The 26,616-nt window shown below is 44.2% G+C and overlaps 1 protein-coding gene and 1 long non-coding RNA gene across 2 annotated transcripts in view; one reads left to right on the top strand and one right to left on the bottom strand.

The window, feature by feature from the left end:
* The window catches only part of CACNA2D3 (calcium voltage-gated channel auxiliary subunit alpha2delta 3), an 827,325-nt gene that overhangs the window by 276,065 nt on the left and 524,644 nt on the right, over positions 1–26,616 (bottom strand). The window contains exon 13 of the mRNA XM_054729840.1: positions 16,569–16,702. Coding sequence (XP_054585815.1) covers positions 16,569–16,702 — 134 coding nt within the window. The remainder of the gene's footprint in view (positions 1–16,568; positions 16,703–26,616) is intronic.
* On the top strand, positions 16,681–26,594 carry LOC129152160 (uncharacterized). The gene is made up of 3 exons (XR_008558894.1): positions 16,681–16,720; positions 26,257–26,323; positions 26,523–26,594. It is a non-coding gene; the product is annotated as an uncharacterized LOC129152160 (long non-coding RNA).

Raw genomic sequence — 26,616 nt, 5'->3', positions numbered from 1 at the left:
CCAACAAAGATGGCAGGTTAACTTGCATACACAGGCGCCCAGCGGCTGGGGGCAGGATGCTTGCGTTGTCGCCATGGCGGCAACACAGGCATTCCGCACCGCCCCAGACACCCCTCTGGGCAGTGTGGGAAGGCGGAAAGGTGGCTCATGGCTGCAGCAAAGGCAGAAAGGCGGCTCCGGCCTAAGTGAAGGTGGTGCAGACAGCCAAAAAAAAAGGAGGCCCATTCTTGCACGAATCTTTGTGCATCGGGTCTCTAGTTTGTAATAATGTTATTTTGAATTTCTAGGTAATAAGGATTAGCCTTTATGGAGGACCATGTACCTGGCATGGTGCTAAGCAATAGTGTCTTTTTAAATCTTCACAACTCTATGAGATCAGCAATATTATTATTCCCACTTTACAAAGAAGATGCCTTGATTGTAAACAGTTTAATGCTGTTATTATGTGGCATGTGGTTTACTGTAGACTTCAACATAAATGTGTAATATACATAATTTTAATCTATATCTCAGAAGTGGTTAATTGCCCTGATTGAGAATATACATTTCAACTAGTATTCAAGCAAAAGGTAATATACAGTATACTATTTACCTGTGACCAACAAAGAGGTTTTGTCAGTTACCCTATTGGACATAAGACATGATTTTTTATCAGTAAATTGGAGGTGCCCACTCTGTGTGGGTTGGTTGAATAGATTGCAGAGTCCCTGCCTTTCTCTGTTTGAACCCACATAAGGACTTTGGACTTTAGGATCTCAGTGGCCTTTATCCTTAGAAACAGTGCCCTAGACCTAAACAGTCTTAAGCTGCTGACTCAGGCTTTCCAGTCACCTGACTCCAAATAGAAGGTAAACTGATTCCTGCAAATAATGCATTTGTTCTGATGCAAGACAAAGAGCTTGGGCTTCCTTAAGCTCGCACAACACTTGGCTGGCTTTTGTGAATGCTGCTAATAAATGTTTGCGTGAATGGCAGAATTTGTTTGAGACTTCTTTCTACCACATCCTGGTAATAAGACTGTGAGGAAGAGGACATGTAGTTTTCACCACGCAATGTTGAAGGCCACTGATATCTACCAAAAATAATATAATAATTTAAAATTATATGATTGGCTTGGATTGTTCACTACAAATTTCCTGAAATTGGAAGCTATGACACCTTAGTGCCCAATGTAGGGAATGGCCCTCAGCTTAGTAGGTGTCTGGCCAATAAACTCGGTAACTATACATCTGGTTCCACACGTGTTCCTAGAACAATGACGGCCAACGAGTCAACCCTCATGTTTGCTGACAACTAGAGAAGGAGCAATCCAGATGGACAGGAGAGCCTTGAAGTCCATATACTCTGAGTGCTCCTCATTCAGCCCTAGGCTGGATTGTCATAGCAAGAGAAATGGGAGATTGACAAACCTGATCTAGATTCCATGAAGTCTGGGGAAATCAACAGACCTTACAAAAATGTGCGGCTCTGCCAATACAGCGAGGGGCTGCTGTGAAGCTTTGTACTGTGGCCAAGACAGCCCTCACTGCCTTTCGGCATTCCCAGCCACTGATTTGCTTTTCCAAGTTTGTTCTTGTTTGCATTCAGTTGTACTGGCCTGCAAATCTGTTCTTAATAATATTAATAGTTAAAATTAAGATTATTTTAACCTCTAAATAACTTATGTTTAAGAAAACCACATTATTTTCTAAGTAAAATGACCCACACATTTCAATAACAAAATTGAGAGTTGGTAATCTCACTTTAAAAGGAGAGCTTTTTCAACACAATACAGTTTCGTTACATGTGTATTGTCATGCAGTGATCAATATTTCTTAACTTGAGAATTCCATGCTTTTACATAACCGAAAACTAAATAAGAAGCAGATTGTCAAGAACTCTGATGGGGAACAGCTGCCAAAAAATCTCTTATTTCCCCCCTCTTATTCCCTTAGTATTCTGTTGCAAAAGTTATCCTGAAACACTAACTCATTAAGGACTTCTCAGTATCTTCTTCAGAAAACACACTCCCATTCTATCATATCAGACTTTCTGGGAATATTCCTTTCCAGTCTGGTCCAGAGTAATTAACTTGGCTTGAATAAGGATGGTAATTAAAAGCAGAAAGCATCTATATTTTGATGGAGAATTGAGTGCTAATTCTAAAGAAGCTCCATGGACCTGAATATTTTCCCTGGCCTCTCCCAATATCAAGTTTCTCTGGAGTCCACCTAAATTATGCTGATGCTCTACCAAAAAAAAATCACATTCCACTCTTCATCCATAAACCATATCTTTAGCAAGAAAACCACTGTTAGGAACTTTTCCATCAGACCTAAGTAATGTAGCATAAACAACGTGCCTTAAGCAATCAACCCTCTCCCCAACATATTGCTTTTAACAACATGCATAGAAAGGGAACATTGCAAAATCTGGTTCACCCCCGAAAGTTCCCTGTTCTTCCATCGAATATCAGTGACTGCCACTGAGTATATGAGGTTGGCATTCAAGAAAACCGGTTGCTTCAAACCTGAACTTGACCATTCAGCTGGATTTAAAAAAGGAAAGACAGATGAGACAGCTGCATTTCAGGGAAAATATTTTATATTCTATCTTGGTGCCACCATCTACTTTGTAGCCAATATTCTTTATTATTTCTTCCCTAATTCTTGGTGTCTTGTTGTACCTTTTTCAGAGAAGTATAGTGTAGAGTGGGGAAAACAAACTAATGAGTAGTAAAAAGAAATTGTTGGTGTGATTAAGAACAAGCCACTTAGCCTCCCTATGTTAATAATGAATGTGTGGTTCTAGGGACCCAATACAGACTTTGCCTCAGTCCTTAAATTATTGTTGGGGGGGGGGAGGAGGCAGACAATAAAGAATTTTTAAAGAGAAAAATCAAAGTGCTTAATTGAAATAATTATAAACGACTATAACTTCTATGAAGGAAACTCACAGGGATCTGAGATGGAAAGTCATTGGCACATGAGGGTGACACTTTAGCTGAGAAATGGAAAATGGGAAGGATTCTCTCCCTCGGTAGAGAAGCAGAGTGGGAGAGCCATGCTTCCAGTTCAGAAGGAGAAGCATCTTCAAAAGCCTAGAGAAGGGAGAAAGTGTTGGTGTGTTAAAGCGACAGGACGCCGACCAGCATGGCTGAGAGGTAAATAGGAATCAGGTTATCAAGTGATTCAAATGCTTAGAATTTAGGTTCCCCTGGAGGATTCTGAGCCAGTGGGGATCCCACTCACACTTTAGATCCTCTAACTTATTGGTTGATAGTTAAAATAGCTCAATCATTTGTGAAGCCCTTTCAAACTGGGCCTTGGAATGTTTTTCAGAAGCAGACAGAAAAGTCATCTAATTTGGTCTAGTGATGGCCCTGCCCTTGTAAGGTGTGACTGCAGTCCTGCCCATGGGTCCCTTCTATTGGGATACCATGGGGAGATCAATAGATGAACGAACAGTGCGTGTAAATCCTGTCTTCTCTAAGGAAGGACTCTCCACATGGAAACAAATGCTCCTTAACAGTGGGCTGAGTAAAGGAGAAACAGAGAGAGGAAATGAGAGGGAAAGAGATAGAAACATCAGTGATGAGAGAGAACCACTGATAGGCTGGATGGGTACTCAGCTCTTGCTTCATCTCAGGCCATCTTTAATTTGATCTCCTCAGCTGGTACCATAATGAATACCATCTCAGAAGAGAGATCAAATACAAGAGTGTCTAATAGTTGTTTCCATCAATTGGCAAAGATGTTGATGTTCCACATTTTTTGATAAAACATAATGTAAATTGATTTGAAAACCTGTTCCCTTTGCCTGAATAAACGATTGTCTTTGCTTTTCCTTTCATTGTTCAGAACAAGAGAGAATTTCCCCCCTGAGGAACTGGTATTGGGCATCTTCAGCAGAATGAGGCTGAAGGAGATTTTGATTGCATATTTCTGATACACAGGTGTGAAAGGCCTTCAAGGAATAATCTTTCCATGTAAGACAGGCAAAGAGTGGTGCTTGCAATTTTCTTTTTATTTTTTAAATATATTTTTTATTGATTTCAGAGAGGAAGGGAGAGGGAGAGAAAGATAGGGAGAGAGAAATAGAAACATCAATGATGAGAATCATTAATTGGCTTCCTCCTGCACACCCACCACTGGAAATCGAGCCTACAACCCTGGCACTTGCCCTTGACCGAAATCGAACCAGGGACCCTTTAGTCCCCAGCCTATGCTCTATCCACTGAGCCAAACTATCCAGGGCACTATTTTCAAATAGAAGCAGTTTAAGAGCACAAATCAGGTGAAATGTTCTTATCTATGGTATCTTTGAACCATGGCCCTATGGACAATACATTTATAATTGGCACAGTAATCCTTATGGAATAAGAGTAAAATAATTAACTCTTCTACGTGGAAGAAATTCTTTATACAGCAAGAAAAGAGAAATTGGCAGCTGATATCAAACCACAGCTTGATTCTCTGGGATTATTTTAATTATTCTTCATGCTGGTAGTAAGAGGAATGTGTTCATTTTAGTTTAAACCATGTCAAAGCATGAGAATCAGCTTTAAGAATCTAAGTTGCCCAAATATCTGGGCTTTGAAGGGGGAACAGCAGTACAGCTTTGGCTTTGATGGTCAAAATACCTCTCTTTGTTCTCAGAAGACACAAGAGAAGGATTCCCACCACCCATGTAGCAGGAAGGTGGAAGGAAGTCAAAGATGTGGGAGGCAGGGCTAAAAATAAGCCATGAGCCTAGGTCTCAAAGAAGAGGAAAGAAGACATGCTCTTAAGAGTTATTAGTATTATAGTCCAGCTTGGAATATAACTTACAGAGAAGCCAGTGGTGCAAAGACAGAAGTCTAGAAATGCCAACTCCTACAAACTCCAATTTACCCACTTCCTTCTACCATACCTCTTTCTTACAGATTCTGCTATCCACAACCCTGGCTGAGCTGCTTCTATCATATGACCTATGTCACATAACCTTTCCCTAGCCACAGCTGACTGGTTAAGTGGCAGGCATCTGACCTCAATGGAACCATGGGCTAGGAGTAAGTTATGTAATTTGCTGGTAAATGAGCTCGGATACCAAAACACTGAGTTCATCTCTACTGGGTTTGAACTAGGACATCATGTAAAGTAGACTTGGGGGAGAACATGTGTTTCCCATGACAAGAGAACTGGGCTACAGAGAATTAAAAAAAAATACAGCTGCCTGCCTGACATGGCTCAGTGGTTGAGCATCAACTCATGAACCAGGTAGTCACGGTTTCATTCCCAGTCAGAGCACATGCCCAGGTTGTGGGCTTGATTCCTAATAGGGGGCATGCAAGAGGCAGCCGATCAATGATTCTCTCTCATCATTGATATTGCTATGTTTCTCTCCCTCTCACTCTCTCTGAAATCAATATAAAGAGATTTAAAGAAATATAACTGACATGTTAGAGGACAGGCAGGAAGCTGTGTGGCTCCAGAAAGAAAGAATAGAGAGCAGTTATTTGCTCATGATGGTTTCCTACTCTCTTGATGATTCTTGTCCCTGCTGAGGCTGTTCCTGTATCCATCTAATATAGTTCACTAAAAAAAAAATTTCTCCTAGTATAAGTGTGTTCTCTCCCTACAGGCAATGTCTCCTAAGAGGTGATATAAGTATGGTGATAATAAACTTTTGATTATCTTCAGTAATGAAGACAAATAAGGCAGAAATATTATAAAATATTATTATTATAATAACTTTTTCAATTTGGTTTTCTACTATAACCAAGGACACATCCTCCCAATCCTTCTACCATCTTTCCTAATTGGACCCAGACCAGTACCTTGCTGTAAACTTAGGGGCACAGAAGATAACCTACACCAGAGAATACCACCCTGAGATTCAACAATTACCCAGAATACTACCTAGACGCTGCTGTGCCAGGAAGAAGCAATAAAAGTGCTTCAGAGCCTCCCTCAGTACTCCATACTCCCTTTCTAATGACTACCAAAGCAGCTCTGCCTCTATATGTTTTATACATGAAGGGGCCATGGAAACATTTGACTAGATAAAGGGTTCTGCTGGTTGTAAACATGGTATCATAATGACTACCATACTAATGGGATACATGATCTTTGGCTTGGATTAGTTTTGAGTTCTACAAACAAATTCTATGTAGGATTCTGTTGCCTCTCAGTCCTCCCAGGATCAATTTTCTTTGGGACTGGTTTCTTCCCCACTCTGAGATTTAGGCCATCAATTAGTAGCTCCATCTAACTTCTCAGTATGGTTTTTTGACCCAAACAGGTCTATCATAGGCTTGATATAGATGCTATAAGAGTAAGGGACTATAAAGATAATGAAAGTTAGTGGATGGTAGAGGCCTTCATTGCCACCCTTTAGGGAGAACATGCCTGGGAAGCTAGTAAGATTCAAAGGAGAATTCTAAATAACATGGGATTGAACCCTAAATCTAGCCATACCTCAAGACAAAACTACATATGTGTCTTGGTTCTAAGAGTCAACAAATCCCCTTTTTGACCTTGGCTACTTTGAGTAGGGTGCTGTCGCTTATAAACAAAGAGTGCTAAATGATCTTTCATACTAAATGATTATTTAGACTTAATGGTCTTATCCATTTCTATAAGGTCTTAAGTCTATCTCTAGAGGCTGTCCTTTCATTATAGACAACTGCAAATTATTATACCATAACTAGGGGCCCAGTGCATGAAGATTCGTGCACGGGGGGGTGGGTCCCTCAGCCTGACCTGCACCCTCTCCCATCTGGGAGCCCTCAGGGGAGCCCTCTCCAATCCGGGAATTTCTGTCTGTCTTTGCAATCATATGAGCAAATTGTCTGAGACCCCAACCCAGTTTGGTTTGTTGCTCACATAATAATAGAGGCTTTTTTTTTTTCTTTGCTTCATTGGTGGAGATTTCCTGGAAATTTTAGGATATCTTCCCTTTAATTTTTCCTAGACACTCTGATTTTACTTATGTCTCTCACCTTTGCTTTCCCTCCATCCCCCACCGTAACAGTAACTTGCTCCAGGCTCACTTTGCTCTAGTGTCTAGGAGATCTGTCTGCCACCAGAACTATGATTCCAAGAATTCCTGGTGCTCCCCATGCTCTTGGATTTCCTTTCCTGCTCTGTCTCTGTCCCATGGCCTCCCACTCTGCCAAGTCCTCCAAGCTGCCAGCTCTCCCTCTCTGCTCTCCATCTGGCGACTTGGGGAGCCAAACTCCCCAAGCCGCTCCACTCTCCGCCAGCTCTCCTCCTCTGCTCTCTGCCCGGCGCCTGTGTGTGCAAATTAGCCCGCCAACTTTGGCAGGTTAATTTGCATACTCACTCCTGATTGGCTGGTGAGCATAGCGGAGGTATGGTCAATTTACATGTTTCTCTTTTATTATATAGGATAGCAGAGACAACAATAAATCTAAAAATCTGAGGGGAAAAAACCCACCCACTTGAAATATATTTTTTCATTTTCAGCTTGAAGCTTTTGGATTAGTTGACTGTCATCTATACAGGGTGTTAGGACATCTTCCTTGAAGTTAATAATTTTATGCTTTTGATGCATGTTTTATATCACTAACTCACAGAAAAAAATAAAGGATACTCATAGAAAAAAAACTAATAGAAAAATATAGAACCAAATGGAAGAGGAAAATAGTTAGATGAATATTAATGGTACCAGAAAACAGGGATGCACTTATTTTTAACATCATCATCTCCTGGCAAAAAAAAAATAATTATAATAGTAATCTGTTTCAATGGAAATAAAGTACTGTAATATTTATAGTCTGTGCCAGTTATAATGACTGCAGGGCCAGAAGTGAAGTGTCACAGCATGCTCCACATGTTTTTAACACGGTTTCTAAAGGCTCTGGAGGCTATTAAATTTAATGAACCCATCTGCTATGAAATAGAGGTCCCAGCGTAATCAGCTTCCTCCATGCCATGTGATGCAGATGACACTCTCTGTTCCACAGCCCAGCAGGACAGTTTATGTTTCTCTTTACGTGTGTCTTTTTGTTTTGACGATTTGAACTTCTTTGATATGCAGCGGTGTCTTGGGAAAATACTGTAAATTCAGTTTCCAAGCCCCAACAACTTCTTTATGATGCCTTTGACCTCCTGAGTAATTGCTTCTAGGCAGTAAGATGTAGTTTAAAGCAATCACCCAAACGCCTCCTAAATGACCTAGGTGCTGCTCTTCTAGATGGGAAACCAAAACAAATGTGCAATTTATAAAATGCAAAGCATTTTCTCCAACTTGGACTTAGTAGGGGGTGAGGAGGAGGGACACAGGTCCAATTTGCAAATGCAACTAAATTGGTTTGAAAGTTCCTACAAATTGCAGACTGAATTGCATTACCAGCAAAGGGTAGGTGCAGGAGGGCTCCAGTAATGAATTCTCATTATTTTAAATGGTCACATTCCCACTGTTTCTAAAAGATTTCTTTGCTCCTCTTCTGTGTGTCACTGTGGTCTATACAAACTCCCTGGAAGGGCTGATTGGGATATGACACGTCCTCAGTTTAACGCAGGCTCTGCCCTGCACAGCAAGGTGCGAGGCATTCCCAAGGTGATTAGGACAGAGCTGGAAAGTACAAGCCATTTGCCTGCAAAATGGAACAAATTCCTTTGTTAGCGATTGTTTTGCTCTGCACCTAAGAGATGATGACTGTGTGTGACTTGTATTCAAATAAGAAGCCCATGAATTTCAGAATTCCAGTGTTTGCTGTTTTGTCAATGAATACATGAGCTTTGATGAGATGAAACATAATTAATGTTGTGAACATTAATTCATTTATTTGGGCTTCACCAGGAAAGCAAATTGAATAGAACAGCCAGGCAGGAAACAGGATATCTAATCAGACTGGTAGTAGCAAGGAGGGCGGAGGGAGGGGCGCTGAAGGAAGTCTCCATTCTAGGTCAGGCTTGGGTAAACGCAGCCCCTGACTCTTCGTGTGCAAGAGTCCAAACTCAGCTTCTGTTCGCAAACGCTTATCTTGAGCTTGTTCAGACCCAGAACGGTATGAATCAATGCATAATTAATAAAAAGGGAAAGCCCTGTACTGGTAGGTCGTCTTAAGCTATTCATTTAAGTATTAAATCACTTACATAATTATATTTGTTGCTGCTGGGTTTAAAGCCATAATCACTGATGAGTCAAGCAAACAGAATTCCTTTTGCCTTAACCACCAAACAAGGAGAAAGAAGACTTGTAAGACCATATTAAGCAAACTTGAGGAATCAAGTGTCCAAATTCATTAGATAGTCAATGAAGACCTATTTTCTTGGAATTTGGTAGGAATTACGTAAATCAGAGGTCTTCTGGTTCCTGGAGGAATCAAAGCCAATTTCAGATGACCCTGCCCCTGAGAGCCAGGCCCCTGAGACCAGTGGTGAGCAGAGATGTTCTGACGGAGAGCGCCATGGCCGCCCACGTTCCCAGGAGGAGGCGGTGGTGACATTTCCTTCTGGATTTTCTTTCCCTCTCAGACCACAGCACAGAACAGAGGCTACTGCAGTAGGCAGAACTCTAAAACGCTCCCTGGATTTCTGCCTCAACGAATATATGTCTCTTAAATCCCCTCCCCTGGGATGTCTGATGGGATATCACTCCCATGATCAGGTTCCTATCATTGGCCCTGAGTTAATTCAAAGAGTGGTTATCCTGGGTCAGCCCGACCTAGTCAGTGATGCCTTTAAAGGAAGGGGAAGGTTCAATGAGGTGGGTTCTTGGAAGAAAGTCAACAGCATTGTGTGAACTGTATGGTGGCCACGTGGCCAGGAACTGTGGGTTATAGGAGCTGAGAACACACCCCAGGGGACAGGAACAAGAAAACGGGAACCATGGTCCTGCGACTGCCAGGGGCTGCATCCTGCCAGCAATCTGAAGGGGCCCGGAGGGCAGATGAGAACTGCAGTGCAGCCAACACTTAATGGCAGCCTGTGAGACCTGGAGCTGAGGGCCCAGCTAGCTTGTGCCCAGATTCCCGACCCATGGGAACCATGAGATAATATGCTTGTGTTGTTTTAAGCAGATAAGTTTGTGGTAATCCGTTTTTGCAACAGAAAACTAACACAGCTGTCCCTGCGATGCTGACCCACACGCAGTGTGTTGGCAGTTCCAGCTGGGAGTCCCAGCTGCTCTCACACCAGGTGGTGGCCCTCCTCTCGGCGTCTCGGAGGGTCACTCTCCTTCACGGAGCACACAGCCTCTGTGGGCTACCAACGGCAACAAGACACTGAGCAGAGGCTACCTTAGCCACCAGGTCTACACCAGCAACCTAGGATGAAGCAAGGTAAACTACTCTATAGGAAGAAAGAAAGAAAGGAAGAAAGAAACAGAGGAAGGAAAGGAGGGAGGGAGAGAGGGAGGAAGAGGGAAAAGTTAAGTGTCAGTATCCTTGAGTGCAGGGAAGACTTTTTCTCCATCTTTCATGATTGCTTTGCGCATACTTAGCACACCGGTAATTTTTCTCTTAAAGTCTTTCCAAGGCCTTCATGAACACAGTCACAGAAGTAACAACTTCCTTTTTACAGCAGTAATTACAGGGTAATGAGCAGAATTCAATGGTTTAAGTAACACTTAGCTGATGTATACCGCTATGGCAAAATGACATCTGCCATCAGTAGGTCAGGGATGTAGAGGATTGGCTTCCTCTGAGCATGCAGCTCGGCTGAGGGCACAGCTGTGTAGGCATCTGTGCCAGCGTGGCTTCCAGACCGAATGCTCCGTGTGCTGTGGGCCAGACTGCTCCAGAGCAGAGAGGGCACTGAAACGGTTGAGGGGCGGCCAGTTATGAGGGCTCCTGCCACGTTTCCCTTTCCTTGGGCAAGGCAGCCAGCTTTCACCTCTGTAAGGCTGAGGGACTCTCCTGGGCTGGTGCAGCACAACAAGCAGCCTCCCTTAGGGACACTGACCCCGGGCGCCAACGCCACACATTCATGCCTGACCACAACACGCAATGGCAGCAACAGGAACTCCAGAGGATTCAAGTTTATCTATAGAAGAACAGTGCTTTCAAGGTGCTCATCATACTTAAGTCCCAAATTCTATTATTTAAACCAAGCATGTCAAACTCAACGGCTAACACAGGCCAAATAAACAAGGTTAAGTTTATGTGGCCGCCAAAAAACAAAAGCTTCCATTTTCATAGAAACATGGGTTTATTTCGAGCGAGACATGCTGAATACACAGGGCTGAAACAAATGAGTCATCGTTAACATAAAATAATAGAACATCTTAATAAAATTTAGTATTTTTTCTTGAACACTAACTTACCAGACACTGAATAACTGTACAAATTAATAAGCATAACGCAAATAAACCTATTTTTTTTTGTTCTCCAAAAGCGAAATATTTCCTGTTGCGCACACCAAACAAGTCAGTCCAAGACTAATGACGTGACATCAGCTGCTAAAATATTCGCTGCTGGTATTAGTGGAGAGAAATGGTGCGCCTGCCAGTAAGGCACGTAAGGGAAATGAATGCAACACGATTATTGTAATCAGTCATTAGCGAACATTGTAGTTCGTTATTAATAATTATGTATAACAGGATATGGTAAAAATTAAGTTACAAAATTTTTATTAAAACGTTTCTTACATACCGTTATATTGGCTGGACCACAAAAATATTCATTGTGGGCCGCATGCGGCCCGTGGGCCTCAAGTGTGACGTGCTTGATCTAAACGGTAGAAGCCATATTGTAATTACCCTGAAGTTTCTTTGAGACCCAGCTCAAAGAAAGAAGAGTGTTTTTTTTATAACTTCCCACAACCAAGGAGAAACATTCCCACTGGATTTCCTGAGATTGGGAATGATGATAGGCAGTATTTATTGCATTTTCTCCATGCACAGACATTTAATCCTTAGAGTCAACCCTAAGGCAGGTTTTAGGGTTGCAGATGAGGAAAGCAATACACAACAAAGCTCAGCCACTTCCTTACAGTCACAAGGCTGGTATGGCATGGAATTCAAACCGAGGTGTAGAATTCAAACTGAGGCGATTCTTACTCTAAATGCATGCCTTTAGCTACGATACTAAGGTAGATTTTAAATATGTTGAAATATAAAAAAATCCATAGGTGCCGATCCCACCAGGACATCAAATATTAAAGTGGAGTCCCCAGTGCCACTGCCGAGTGCTCCTGCACCTGGTCTCGTGATTGCAAGCTGGCTGGACTGTCCTGGCTGTGACAGGGCAGGCAGGATCTTGCAATTGTTGACCTCCACATCCCACCCCCATCGTTTTCTGAGTGGTTCCAAAGTTGGTGGGTTCATCTTAGAATTTAGACTCTGCAGACAAGTTCAGCATACAAATCCTATTTTGACCCCACATCAATGACAGAGGGCTTTTGCTCTTGTCCTGAAAGAATCCAGGCCCAGATGAGGTTCAAGAGATTGTTGCCTCCCAGCCCAGAAGCACCTGTGGGAGCAGCAGCTGCCTCTGCTCACTGAGCAGGCTTATGAGAGAGGGAGGCTGACTCCCCTGTGTCCTCACAGACCCAACAGGCTTCTCAGGAACACCAGGCTCAGAAAGAGCCCTCAAAGCACTCTACAAGGGAGGTATTTATCAGGCTGTCTGCAAAGGTACACAGAAGCTTGGAAAGCACAGAGGTGATGCTGCTTTGTCATTTCAGGGACAAGCATGGTCTGGGGGTTAGTTTTATGTATGGCAAAGGGTCTGGAAGAGGTGGAATAAAGAGCTCTGTTACCCTGGCATTCCATTTTACTCAATAATGAGCCACTTAAACCATTATTTCATCTTAAAGTAAGTAAAGGTGATTATGGCACAGAAAGCAAATTTCATGTAAATGTTTAAGATAAAGGACAGGTCTTCAAAGACATTGCCATTGCAGCTGCGCATCTAGAGCTGCTCCCCATTTCCTTTGCCTCTGCTGTCAGAGTTCATACATGAACATATGTATGTTTGTATGTATGTAATTAATAAATCTAAAACAATTGATTTAAGTGATTATCATTATCTATAGCAAGACATCATATTAAAACAAAGACCAGCCACAGTGAATCAGTGGTTGAGCACTGACCTTTGAACCAGGAAGTCAGGGTTGATTCCTGGTCAGGGGACATGCCCAGATTGTGGGTTTGATCCTCAGTAGGGGGTGTGCAGGAGGCAGTTGATCAATGATTCTCTCTCATCATTGATGTTTCTATCTCTCTCTCCCTCACCCTTCCTTTCTGAAATCAATTATATATATATATATATATATATATTTTTATATATATATAAATATATTTAAATAAAACAAAAAAACAACAACAAAACATAGCTTAATCTGCTTCCTCCAGGATCTCCAGGTGACATATCCCCAGCCAGAATAATCTGAGTGATGTGTCCTTTTCCGAAAGCACGCTCCTCATGGGTGACACTAATTTTGATGACCCCACTCAAGATTTTGTTGATATTTGCCGATACTATTTTGCCCCCTCACAACTTGTCAAAAACCTATGGGAAGGCTCTTTGAGACAATGGAAAGATTCTGTTCAAAATTTTCCCCTAGATTTAGCATTCACTGATGACCTTTGCCCTAACTACTCTTTACAAAAATGGTTGCAAAGTGGTACTTCAATGCTGATACCTTCAATCCAGTCTCATCCCACAGGTCTGCCTTGTCTCCCCCCATTTACACATGTGCTTAATCCACCACACTCACAACATAAATTCAGAATGGCTATACCCACATTACTACAATTGACACCAAAAGTTTAAAATTTATTTGCAGTTCTTCTTCCCCCCTTAGCCTGAAGGTAGTCAACGTACTATTCAAAATTTAATAAAGTGTGCAACTACTATATTCAAAAGGTTGCTTCTTTCCCCTACTTTTTGGGATATATATATATTTTTTTCTCACTTGAAATGTAGTTAAATTCATTTGCTTTTGTTTGCATTCACTATTGGTTTTGCCCCATTTTGTTTACTTTTCAATTTTTGGAAACAGGCTTTGTCAAAACTATGCAAGAAGATAACTCAGAGATGTCTGTCCCCCTCCACTGTCCCTTCTTCTCCCACTCCTCCCACTTCTTGAGGTAACCAGTTCTATTCGTTTCTGATTTTTCTTTCTGTGTTTTTTTTTTTTTAATAAGCAGATACACATGTCTTCTTATTCCCTCTTCCTTCTTATGTAAAAGATAGCACCTTATTCATACTCTTGCATTTTGCTCATTCTGCTTAGCAATATATCCTAGAAGTCATTCCATATCAACCAATAGAAACGGTCCTCATTCTTGTTTCTAGCATGAAGACTCCATTGTGTGGAAGTACCACAGTTTATCCATCCATCTCTTATGTTTAGGTATTTAGATAACTTACAGTGTTTTGCAATTCTGAGCAATTCTGCAATGAACAGAATGTATGTGTTTTTATGTTTCTGGGGTTCATCTTCAGGGTTAATTTCTATAATTGGGATTTCTGGGTCATAGTGGGATTGCCCATTCTGTCTTCCCATAGCAATGTATGAATGCCCCTTCCCTTCAACCTTGCCAACACAGTGTACATACAGTTACGCTTTTAGTTTTTGCCTGATAGCTAAGAAATGGTATCTCACTACATATCAATGTGCATTTTTCTTATTATGAGTGAAGTTATACATCTTCCATATGTTTAAAAGCCATATTTATTGTTTTTTTATTAATTTCATTATGCGCATGTCTTTTGCTCATTTTTTTCTACTGGAATTTTGGGATTTTCCCTTCCATTTAAAAAAGTTCTTTACATATTAGGCTTATTAGTTCTGTGTGTGTCCTGTATGCTGCAAATATTTCCTCCTATTTTTATCATTTGCCTTTTGACTTCGCTTATAATAGTTTTCAACTTACTAAAAGTTGGTTTTTGCTTTGTTTTTATTTTAAGTAGTCAAACTTACTTATCTTTCTTTTTATTGCATCTGGATTTTGGAGTCATTGTTAGAAAGCCTTTCTCTGAACTCAGGTCACAGAGGAAGCAACCCATGTTTTGTTCTACTGCTTGTATGGTTTTATTTTTTACACGTTAGATCTCTGACCCTTTGGGATTATTTTTTTTTTGGGGGGGGATGGGGGTATGATGTTAAGAATAGAACTACTTTTTTTCAAAATGGCTATCTAGTTTTCTCAAAGGCATTCAGTGCAAAGTCTATTCTAGCCCCGGCTGATCTGCAATGCCACATTTATCACACACTACATTTCTATATGTAGGTGGGGCTACTTTTGTATCTTCTATTCCACTGATCTGTCTGTCTATCCAGGTGCTGGTACTGTAATGTTTTAATTATAGAGACTTTGTTTTATATTTTTTTAAACTGGTGAACAAATAATGTGACCGACCAAACTGGCTGTTTAGGGTTTATACACAAAACCACTGGGTGACTTGATGGCTTCGATCCCGGCTAGCCACACTCTTCTTCATGCTCTTTTCCTGCCTTCCTCAGCCACATGGAAGAAGGGATGAAACCATCACTGTTGTTGCTATTGTTATTGTTATTGTTATTGTTATTGTTACTATGGTGCCAACATAAATGAGCGGCTTAGTTATGTCATCCAGGATTCTAAATCAAGCTGGTGTCGGACCCTGACAGTGATACAGGCCCAAGATCAACTTGTCAACCAGAGAGGGTTTTCAGCTTAACTCCCTCCTCTGCTCAGCGTGATTCTCCTCGGGAAGGGACACCCCTTCAGCACCAGTTCATATTTCCATGGTCCCACTGTGACTTGGAGGCCGAGGTGGGACAGGCTGCTGCAGTGCCCCCCAAGCTGGGTTCCCACGTGCCGTCCCCAGCCTGCATTTGCCTTTGCTGCCAGAAACGCCACAGGAATGAGACTCATGGAGAGAAGAGCCGGCCCACAGCAGCCATTGAGACCACTCTGGAGAACAGCTATGTCTGGGTTACAGTGATTAATGTGATGTTAATCCCAACAAAAACGATGGGAGAGAAGCCTTATGCGAACATTTACAATCAATTAATGAAAAACGCCACTCCCATCAGACCCATTATCACTATGAAAAATCACCCTGAAAATACACAAGCAACCAGGCCACGGAGCCATTGTTTGGTGATTGGCAAAGTTCCTCCTTTTAAACTAATTCAGCATCGGAATTCTGTGCTTAGAATTCAGCGTTAGAATGAGCCTTGGCTAGAGTTCCAAAAGCAATCCCTGGCCTATATCACCGCCACCGAAGCAGATTCTCACTCATCTACAGGAAGAAAACACAGCTGTGGCCTCTGCCGTGGCTCCGATTCACTGTGAGAGCCAAACTCAGCCACCTTCCCAAGTTCAGACCCAAAGATTGATCCCCAGGACTGGGCCTCTCAGACGGGGGACTGAATCTAACACGCCCATCGTCACTGCTCCAATGACAGCATTTGTACACACGTGGGAGGAAACAAGTAGCTAGAGAAGACACTCAAAAAGTGAGCTTTCTGTGCTGATCAGACACCTTCCAGAATGCTGGTTACATTTTCACCAACTTTGTTTGCAAACTGTACAACGAAGGAAAATGTCACTGAACCCCATTATAGAGGATGAGTGACCCAATTGCTGTCTTCTGAAATGAACACAGGGACGAACCCTCAGGCTCCCTGGGGCCCGTGACTCACAGTGCTGTCGATGTAAGCTTCAGTCCACACCACGTCGTGCTCCTGGTCGATCACCTTGGGCCGGCTCAGCACGTGGAGGTATTCCATGACATTTTCCTGCACATCCGCCAACGTGGAGATCTGGGTAAAGAATCCTGCCAAGGGAGAACCAGGTCAGGAACAAACAGGAAGACCAGAAAATGGGGAGCCCACACCTGCCACGCCTTCTTGGCCTCTTGCTAATTTCTTCCTCTTCTCTTCCTTTTTAAACCTTAGATCTCCCCTCTGCCATCACCCACTTCATGAGTCATATGTTCATGCTAGAAAATATCAGCAAGCAAAGGAATACAATTAAGGTCAACCATAAACCCACTCCCCAGAGGAAGCCCCTGTTGGCCCTTTAGAGCAGCAGTCACCAACCAGTGGTCCGTGGACCACTGATGGTCCGTGAGGGCCAAAAGGTTGGCGACCGCTGCTTGAGAGCATCTCCCCAGACTTTTTTCTATGCATGCACATGCAGACCTTCCCTGGCAGGAACGCGGAAGGGTCCTTTTACATGTCATTTAAAAAATATATATATTTTATTGATTTTTTACAGAGAGGAAAAGAGAGGGATAGAGAGTTAGAAACATCGATGGGAGAGAAACATCGATCAGCTGCCTCCTGCACACCTCCCACTGGGGATGTGCCCACAACCAAGGTACGTGCCCTTGACTGGAATCGAACCTGGGACCCTTCAGTCCACAGGCCGACGCTCTATCCACTGAGCCAAACCGGTTTCAGCTTACATGCCATTTTGTAACCTTTTTGTTTTTTACGTTGGTGGATTTATTTCCAATGGAAAAACTATACACCTCAAAATTGAAAGGCTGTCCATTTTTATCATTATAACAATAATAGTTAGAATTAATTTTTGAGTGCTTACTAAAGGACACAAAATTTGCTACTAAACACTTGAAAGGCTTTGTCCTATTTATTCTTAACAACACCATGAGGTGGGGATAACTGTGCTCCCTGTAAAGAGAAGACTGAGGCAGACCGTGGGTATGTGTCTTCCCCACGTTCCCACAGGTTTCCAGCGGCAAATACAGGAGGTGAGCCCAGGATTGGGAGTCTCTTCATCTGTGCCTTTTGCTTTTACAGAATTTTTCCCTTTATGAGTTTGAGGCTGACATGCCAGCTCATACCCCCGTGTGGTTACCAGGCCTGCCTTTTGAACATGCTGGGTGGACCTGGTTTCTAAGCAACAGATAAGTTCTAACCATGCGATTGTCTCCGGATGGGGATGCCGTTTCGATCTCTAGTTCAGGGCATTGCTATGTTCCTCTTCAGTGTGGGCTGCTGGTGGCCTTGCTGTGGGTGGGTTGGGAGATGTTGGAAGGAAAGGGGTGAACTGGGGCCCTTCATCCAAACCTTTATGGAAGGCTTTCTTGGTACCTAGCCCTGGAGAAGCCGGGATTAACAGAATGGGTGGGACCCCCGCCTTCCGGGCCTGGGGAGTCTGAGTAGAAGAACCACAGAATAGCACAATCAGTGTTGCCCTAAAGTGGTCACGAACCTTTTGGACCTCAGGGACCACCGGTTGGCGACTGCTGCCCTAAAGCAAAGCAGGGACAGCCAGGCACTTGACAGCCCCAAGGAAGGGTCAGCACCACTAACCCTGAAGGATGAGGACCAGTAGCTGGAGGAAGAGGGGTTAAAGAGTGTACTAGCAAGGAGTGTAAATAAAGGCGAAGGGCAGGCTCAGGCCCCTGCTGGGAACTGAAAATAGCTGGAGTGACTGGGGTAAGGAGCTGGGCAGGAGGGCACTGTGGGTGGTATAAGATCAGAGGAATGCACAGGGCACCCTCACACAGGACCTTGGGAAGAACTTAGGCTTCATCCCACAGGTAGGTAGTCATGGAGGATCTTAAGCAGGGACACTGGATGGACATGCCATGTTTCCTCCCCGTCCTTTAAATGAGGACCCTTATAATGAGGCTCCAGCCAGCTCCTGGAGCCAACACATCAGAGAGGGTGTGTGTGCCTCTGGAGCCAGGTCTGTCGCAGCACTGGCTACAGTGTCTACAGAACCTCACAGTGCCTAACAGGGCTCTGGTAAGGAAATGCCAGCCCTTCTGTTGTCCAGAGAGGGCCGGACCCTCCCAGGGCATTTCCAAACAAAGCCCAGCTGGTTTGAATTTGGTGTGCCAACCCCAAACCAGGTTGGAACCATGTGGCTTCTGGCTTCCTGATGATAGCTCTGCACAGTGTAATTAACATGCATTGTCACTCCTGTCCACCCCCACCCTCCCTGCCAGGGCCAGGGACTCGCCCATCCCAGGGGAAACAGGGCCCTGAAGGAGCAGGCACTGAGCTCCTGTTTTAGGGTGCAGCCCAAAAGTGGGGCCCATAAGCACCTTCACCTCCATCAGAGGTCAGGCACCAAAGTCAGGGGATCCACTGGGACGCTCCCCCCTCTTGCAGAATTGGTGGGAAAGACAAGTTTTAAAGAGGGTCGCTGGATGAAAGGGGGCATCCAAAGTTACCTCTCCAGGCACAGTAGCTGCAATCAGTGCTTGAATAAGAAAGAAAATATTTCATTTTTACTTTAGTGGACAAACCGTGGTTCTGAGGGAAAGGTCTTAGACAATCAAGGCAAAGAGGACAGTTAAGTGAGGTGTTGCCATGGTGATAAGAGGAGGGGAGAGCTCCACGATTCTGGACTATTAGGGAACATGGGTGCATGATTCTCAGAGAAGAATAATTCCTATTTGGTGTTCCCGTGCGAAATGTGCATAAAGACAGAACTCTCAGGAGGAGTTCTTGGTTGTCTGTATTTTCTTGATCCTCAAAGCCAACAATAAAAATCCTTGATTTGGATTTTCCAAAATAGGGCCAAGAGAAGAAGGGGAATGAATGTGAGGAGAAGGATGGGAGAGACAGGTCATTAGCATAGAGGGAGTGGATAGGAAAAACCACCACACACTTGGACTGGGATGGAGCTGAGATCATCCTCACTTGGCATTGCTGGTCACAGACAACATTCTGAGAAGCTACAAAAAGCTGGCTGCTCCCCAGAGCTCCAGACCCACAGCCAACGGTATACCTGACACTTCCACAGGATGACTAACAGGATTCTCAGATTGGACTCGTCCCAAGCCAACTCCTAGTTCCCTCACCAAACGCATTCCTCCCCCGACTGCCTCTTCCGCATCTTAGCAAATGGCGCCACTCCCCACATTAGGCCAAAAACATAAGCGCTATCCTTGACAGTCACCCTTTGCTCACCCCAGCCCATGGCTAATCCACGAGCAAGATCTTCTGGCCCTATCTCTATAACAAACCGGAAACCCACTTCCCCCTCTCCTCTGCCCCAGCCCACTCCCGACTCCAGAGTCTCTCCCCCAGAGTATGGCAACAGCCTCCCCACAGACCCCTCCTCATTATCCTGCAGCCGGAGGGATCATCTGAAAGTATAAAGCAGATCCTCATCTCTCTGCTAAAGATCCTAAAACTGGTTCTATTTAGAGTGAGAATAAAATCAAAATGTCTTAGCCACACTGCCAAGACTCTCCTTCAGCGGCCTGCCCCCCACCTGGATGACCTCACTCCCTTTGCTTCCTCACCATTGCTCTCATTGTTTGGGCTCCCTGGCCTTCCTCCTCCTCTGCCAGGCCAAGTTCATTCCCCTCTCAGGCTTTGGCTCCCGCTGTCCCCTCTGCCTGGCACAACTTTCATCCAGTTTCTCCACGGCTGGGTCTTGTTTATCATGCAGGGTTCAGCTGTCTAAACTCACTTCCTCTCACTTCGCCCTGCCTTCACTTGCTTCAGAAGATTAATCTGGTGCTGAACTCTGACTTGCTTGTTTACTATGTTCTCTTTCACTGGAATATTAGCTCCATGAAATATTACAAAAAAACGGGCGCCCGTCTTGTCAGGAGCAGAATTCCCAGAGCCCGCATATGGGTTAGCAATGCAGGACACCCACTGGGGTCTTACTGGCATCCACCTTGCCCCTGTGTGCCTGGGCAACTCATGCACTCACTGTATCAGGAGGAACCAGAGCAGAGAACTCAGTGATTCGTCCCAGATCAATTCCAACCCAGGTTCATCAGATTCCAGAACCTTTGCCCCTGACCACTGAGGACATTGCTTCTTTCTGTTTCAGAAAAGAACAGACACACGTGGCTGCTCAGAGGTCCTCCCCAGGAAGTCACCCCTAATGGGCTGTCTGCACCTCTGTGGCCAGGACAAGTTGAGGATGGGGTGGGGAAATGCATGGTTCTCCTTGAGGTTCCTGGGAAATGCTCAATAATTAGCACCAAAGGCCTACTCAAAACCCAGGCCATAGTTCTAATTTATATTCCAAAATATAGACCAGGCGTGCAGATGTATAGAAGGTAAGAGAAGCTGAGATTATAAAAATAATATTAATAATGTATACTGCAAAGCTTCATGCAAATTTAATCATCTAACTCCAACCCATTAAAATCTCCAACCTTTCTGAAAGACTCTTTCTTGCTTTCAAATGTTTTCAGCTAAGTTTTAGTTAACAAATGTACTTTTGATGGATAACAGGAAGTCGCTGAGGGCTGGACGCTTTGGCTGTAACCATAGACGCTTCCCTTGTTTTCCCTCTGCATTCTCTGAACTGGCTCCTTTCCCTCCTCGCTGCTCCCCCCTTTTTCTCTTTTAAATTCTAGCTCTTGAATGTTTATTCTCTTCTTTAATGAGCCTTTTTGGACGTCATATATCATGTAGGAAAACAGAATCAGCAATCATTCGGTAATTACCAAGGAGTAATTAATGCTGTAATTAGCCACCTATTACAAATGGTCTTCTCATTTTTCTACGTAACATCTATTTATGTACTTTATTCCCTCGCAGAGCCTCCTGTGAACTCCGGGTTACAACTACTCACTGTGATCAACCACACGCAGCCTGGTGCTTTGTATTGCTGAGATTCCACCACCCTCACCTCTAGATTTCTTAGGAGTCCCTTGTCTAAAAGGTGCCTTTAGATGAGATGCTCCATCATCATTACTCTGCTTTGCAAAGACATCAGAGCTGAGGGCCCCAGTTGGCTCCTCAGTGGGAGACCCTGGCCATCTGTCTCCCACGCCAAGTTCCCGTTCACCTTTGCTGTGAGGCACCACTCTCTTGACAAACACTCCCCTCTGAATCGACAAAGCTCAGATTTCCATCTCCTCAGGACAGTGGAGGGGGCAGTGAAGTTGATGGTGTGACCTCGTTTGCCTCCCTTCTGGACAACAGTGTTCTCATCTTCCTCCTCCCCATCAGCATCACATGCTACTGACAAAGCACTTATTTCTGAAAAAAGATATGCAATTTATAAACAACTTTCTACCTCCACCTCCCCTCGGACCTTCACAAACATCCAGCAAGAGGTCTGGTAGGCCCTGAAGCCCAAGGGCACATGTCCAGTGAGTTGGAAAGAACTGACCAGGAGGGAATGACCATGAGGCCAGGGCCCTACCCACTGCCTCGGTGGGCACGTGCCCACCAGAGAGTGGGGGTCTCCAGTGTGATGCCATCAGAATCAGCCAGACTCAAATTCAGAAACAAGCCTTTTCCTTTGTGAATAATGTTACATTTTAAATTTCATGTTAGAAAAGGTCATTTAAAGGATCACGTGACAGAGCTAGGAATGGTGGCCCATCTGTAGCTCTGTCGCAGCACCCACACCCCAAACTGCCTCATCTCCTCTCAGAGCCTTAATGTCCCGCTTTGTAAAACGTCAGAAACTGAACCACATGCCCACACACGTGGAGTCAGGGCTGTTTCTGGAACACACACGCTGGGTAGAAATCCCACTTGGTCTTTATTAGCTGACAAAGTCTTTCCTCCGCCTCTACGTTCCTTTTTCTAGAGTCTCAAACTCTGCAAGGTATGCAGGAGTCCTCCATGAAACACCACTGACTTCTCCCCAAAGAGAGGTAACCTCACAATCTGGTGAAGTGAGGCTGTCACCTGCTAGCTGGTAACCTGGGGCAAGGAAACTAGATCTTGCCCAGCCGGTGTGGCTCAGTGGTTGAGCAGCCACCTATGAATTAGGAGGTCATGGTTCGAGTCCCTGTCAGCGCACGTATGGGAGGTGCAGGAGACAGCCAATCAATGATTCTCTCTCATCATTGATGTTTCTATCTCTTTCTTCCTCTCCCTTCTTCTCTGAAATCAATAAAAATATATTTTTTAGGAAAAGAAAACTAGATCTCAGTTTTCTTCCCAAGCACCTAATAGAGCTTTAGTGAGGGTCAAGAGAGATAAGTCACAAAAGTACTGTTGTACTCTCCCTGCACAGTCATCCTTATAACCACTGAGAATGACACTTAGTTGGTCATCCTTAGTTGTTATAAACAACAGGGGCAGCATCTTCATGTTCTATGGCATGTACACAACTTAAGTGTCCGTCAATACACACACACACACACACACACACACACACACACACACACAGTGGCGTATCATTCAGCTATGAGAAAGAAGGAAAGTTTGCCATTTGGGACAACATGGATGGAGCTGCAGGGTATTATGCTATGTGAGGTTAGGCAGACACAGATTAATGCTGAATTATATCCCTTATATGTTGGAATCCATATGGAACCTAAAAAAGCTGAGCTTGTAGACACAGAGAATGAAATGGTGGTTACCAGGGCTGAGGGTTAGGGGAAATGGGGAGATATTGGTCAAAGGGTACAAAAAATATTACACAAACTTTTCTGAATAACCGCCATTTGTGTTTCCTTCCACTGGTTCCAAAATAGTGAAAGTTTGATGGCCACTTTCCCCTTCCCTCACCTACCACCACTCTGGCCTCATAAATGTGAAGCTGTCTTTTAGGGGCCAAGACCCTTGGAAACAAAGGTAGCGTGAGGGTCAGAATTTTTTCATGGAAAAAGGGCTGTGGGTCTGAACTTCTGAGGAGGGCTCAGGCCACTAGCTCGCTTTCACCTAAGGACAGAATGACCACTAACCTCTCAGAAAGGGACAAGCGGAGCAGACAACCAAGAGAGACTCCTGTGGCATGTCCATTCGCCCTAAGGATGACTGATGGGTTGAGAGCCCAAACAGTGAGGCCCCCTCTGTTTGCACAGCTGGAAAGCACTCCCTTCGCTGATTTCCGAAGGAGACGTGGGCGGTGCTTGTTTAAAATCCTGGCACACTGAGCATTAGAGAAGGTCATCATGGCTTTATGGCATATCAGGGCGCGTCGGCCCCTCTCTTCAGTTTTCCCAGTTCACTTATTTACCCAATAGTATGAACTCGGAACTGTGTATCCACCAGCCACTGTACAGTGGCAACGATCACTTTAATGGATTGTAAATGGTTTGCTGCTTTGCCTCATTAGGGCCGTTTCCCTCAAGATAGGACCTAGTTGTGCATAAAATGAGACAAACCAATGAGCTCCAGGCCTCTGGTTTTGCTAGTAGATCGGAGGAGGCAGCGAACTCCTGCAAGGGGCATACACGTCCCCAGATACCCATTTCCAGGGGACATGTCTGAGGTCCAATGGCTGAGAACAGTCTCCATGGCTACCAGACTTGCAAGCAAGAAATTCTGTAAGGAGAGTGGCTCCTCGCCCCCTGACTGGGGAAGGTGTGTGGGCCCAGCTCCTGCTCCTCCCCAGGGCCACTGTGGCCAGGCCCGGCCCGGCCGCCGACAAGCTTCTCCCTGGGCTCTCCCTGAGTCTGCTTGGGCCCCTGAATGTTAATGACTCATTTCACTGAAGCACTTGTCTGAGTCAGGATGAAAATATGTAAGGGGGGCCCCTCTGGACCTCATGTCACTTGAGATGAAAAATGTTATGCTGCCTCCATACTATAACAATCTGAGACTATAAACAATGATTTAATTAATGACCATAGAAGAATACTTGCTCACTGATGTTACGTGGTCTAAAACCCCATAACTGACGCAACGCGAAGCCAGTGTTTATATGGGCACAGATGACTGGAACCTAACGTTTTGATGGCAGCTGCTACTTTGAAGAGTGGTAAACAATGACATTTTATTCCCGAGGCCTTTCAGGAGAGAAGCGGAGTAAGGAGGTGAAACTTCTAAGAGGGTCTGGCCCTGGCAGGGAAGGAAATGACTGGATTTAGACAGGAAGGGAAGGAGAATCACTGTGGAATCCAAGGCCCGGCCAGCTCAGCGGCTACTATTACCTCCTTGGATTTTCCAAGTGTCTGTACGCAGAACTTTTAAATCTAAAGGGCTGTATGCTATAGCCAGGCCCTGAAATACTCCAAGTTGACTAAACTATCTTCAAAAGGATGCTTCAGAGATTCTTATAAACAATGACTAAAACTAAATTATGGTGTAATATTAGTTGATTAAGACAAGACTTCAATTCGAGTAATTTTCATCAGCTGGACACAGACAGTGGTAAAAACAATAACCCATGACTAACTGCATCCTAGCCGATGGGAGAACTGCAATTCAACGTGGCAAGAATAACAGCAACATTTTTTTAAAAAAATGGAAAAGAACTCTTTTTTTTCAAGACCGCAGAATAAAGGGGAAAAGAAAAACAGGAAAAGTGGAGCTCACTCAAGATTTGCAAATGTCAACAAAGCTCCAAAAATTGTTTCAAGAATGGATCCTTTCCCCAGAGGAAACAGGATGCATCAGCTTCCACCCCCTCATGCCCGCGGTCCTCCCATGTGTCCCCTGAAATGGAGCCAAATGCATTAGCTCTGAGATAATCATATTACTGATACCTATAGTGAGGGGAGCCAGCCAATAAACTAAATCAATCATAGAATATGTTATTTATACCTTCAAGGAAATGTTGACTTCCATGCAGGTTTCTACTTGTTCAATGAGGAAAATGAGACTTGCTTAAAAAATTGTTGCAAGTAGAAGCAGATAATTGAAGACAATGCCAAGCAATGGGAAAGATAGGCTGAGATTTATTTGCCTGGCCATGCCCCTATTCTCTGGGAACTTCCCACCACACCCAGTGCTGGGCCCCTCAGAGTGCATATGTTTTTCTCTGTGGGCTTATCTCTGCCCATACCCAAATCAGCAGGCGGAGGCGGGGCGGGGGTGGGGGGCTGGACCAAGCTGGGGTCATAATCCTTTTTGGTGGTTAGATGGGTGTACATGGCATAGGGTGGGAATTTCTGAATATGCCCATGCTATAGCAGAGAAGGTCTACCATAGCAGAGAAGGTCTACCTACAGAGAGGAAGAATGCACAGAGTGTAGAAGGAAACCAAGAAGGGAAAAAACACAGACACAAAAACACAGATCCCTGGTCCTCCTGGGACACAAGCTTCCCTCCCCCGTCTAGATTCTGAGTCACTCCCCTCTCTCTCCAAAACACTCCTCTTTTTAATTTCAGGGAACGACTTTGGTTGCTTGCAACTAAAATAACTTTGTTTTAACTCAAACTAGACTTAATTGGTTGTGTAGGCTAAGTCATGCTATGGGAACATAGGAAACCGGAAACCCTAGTGGCTTAACACTAAGGTTCATCACACACACTATGTATGCAGTGTGGGTTGGCCTATGGCAGGGGACAGGGGGAGTGGAAAGGCATTCGCTCCATGTGGTGACTCAGGGCCCCAGGCTGATGGAGGTTGTTCATTTCATGACTATTCCATTATGTAGTTTCAGAGTTTACAAGAGCCAGAGCGTAGACACCACCGCACCAGCTCTTAAATGCATTATCCCAGAAATGACCAGGTTGGTTTTCCTTACAGACTATTGGCCAGAACCAATGTGGAGGCCCCCCTGGGGCTCAAGGGACCAGGAATGCTGAGCAAGCAGGTGGGTATTTGGTGCACAGTAAACGGCTCTGCCACAGTAACTCTCCCAAGGCCCCTCAGCTACTGAGCATTCAAGTGGAGAGGCTCAGCCACTCCGCTTGACTATGTCCTCAAACTTTATAAGCATATTTTGGGAGAAGCTGTTACAAGTTTATAAAAAATCATTTAGAAACACCCAGACCTTATCTTAGGATTCACAGCCTTCTCCTGGGATTCTCCACTTCCTCGTGACTATCTTGATTTCTGCGCATTCAAGGAGAAGGCATTGGGAGCCAGGCCCATCAGAGGGACCTA

Source organism: Eptesicus fuscus, chromosome 18, assembly GCF_027574615.1.
Source record: "Eptesicus fuscus isolate TK198812 chromosome 18, DD_ASM_mEF_20220401, whole genome shotgun sequence".
In the NCBI taxonomy this organism is placed as follows: Eukaryota; Metazoa; Chordata; class Mammalia; order Chiroptera; family Vespertilionidae; genus Eptesicus; species Eptesicus fuscus.
This window is presented reverse-complemented; position numbering and strand designations above follow the sequence as displayed.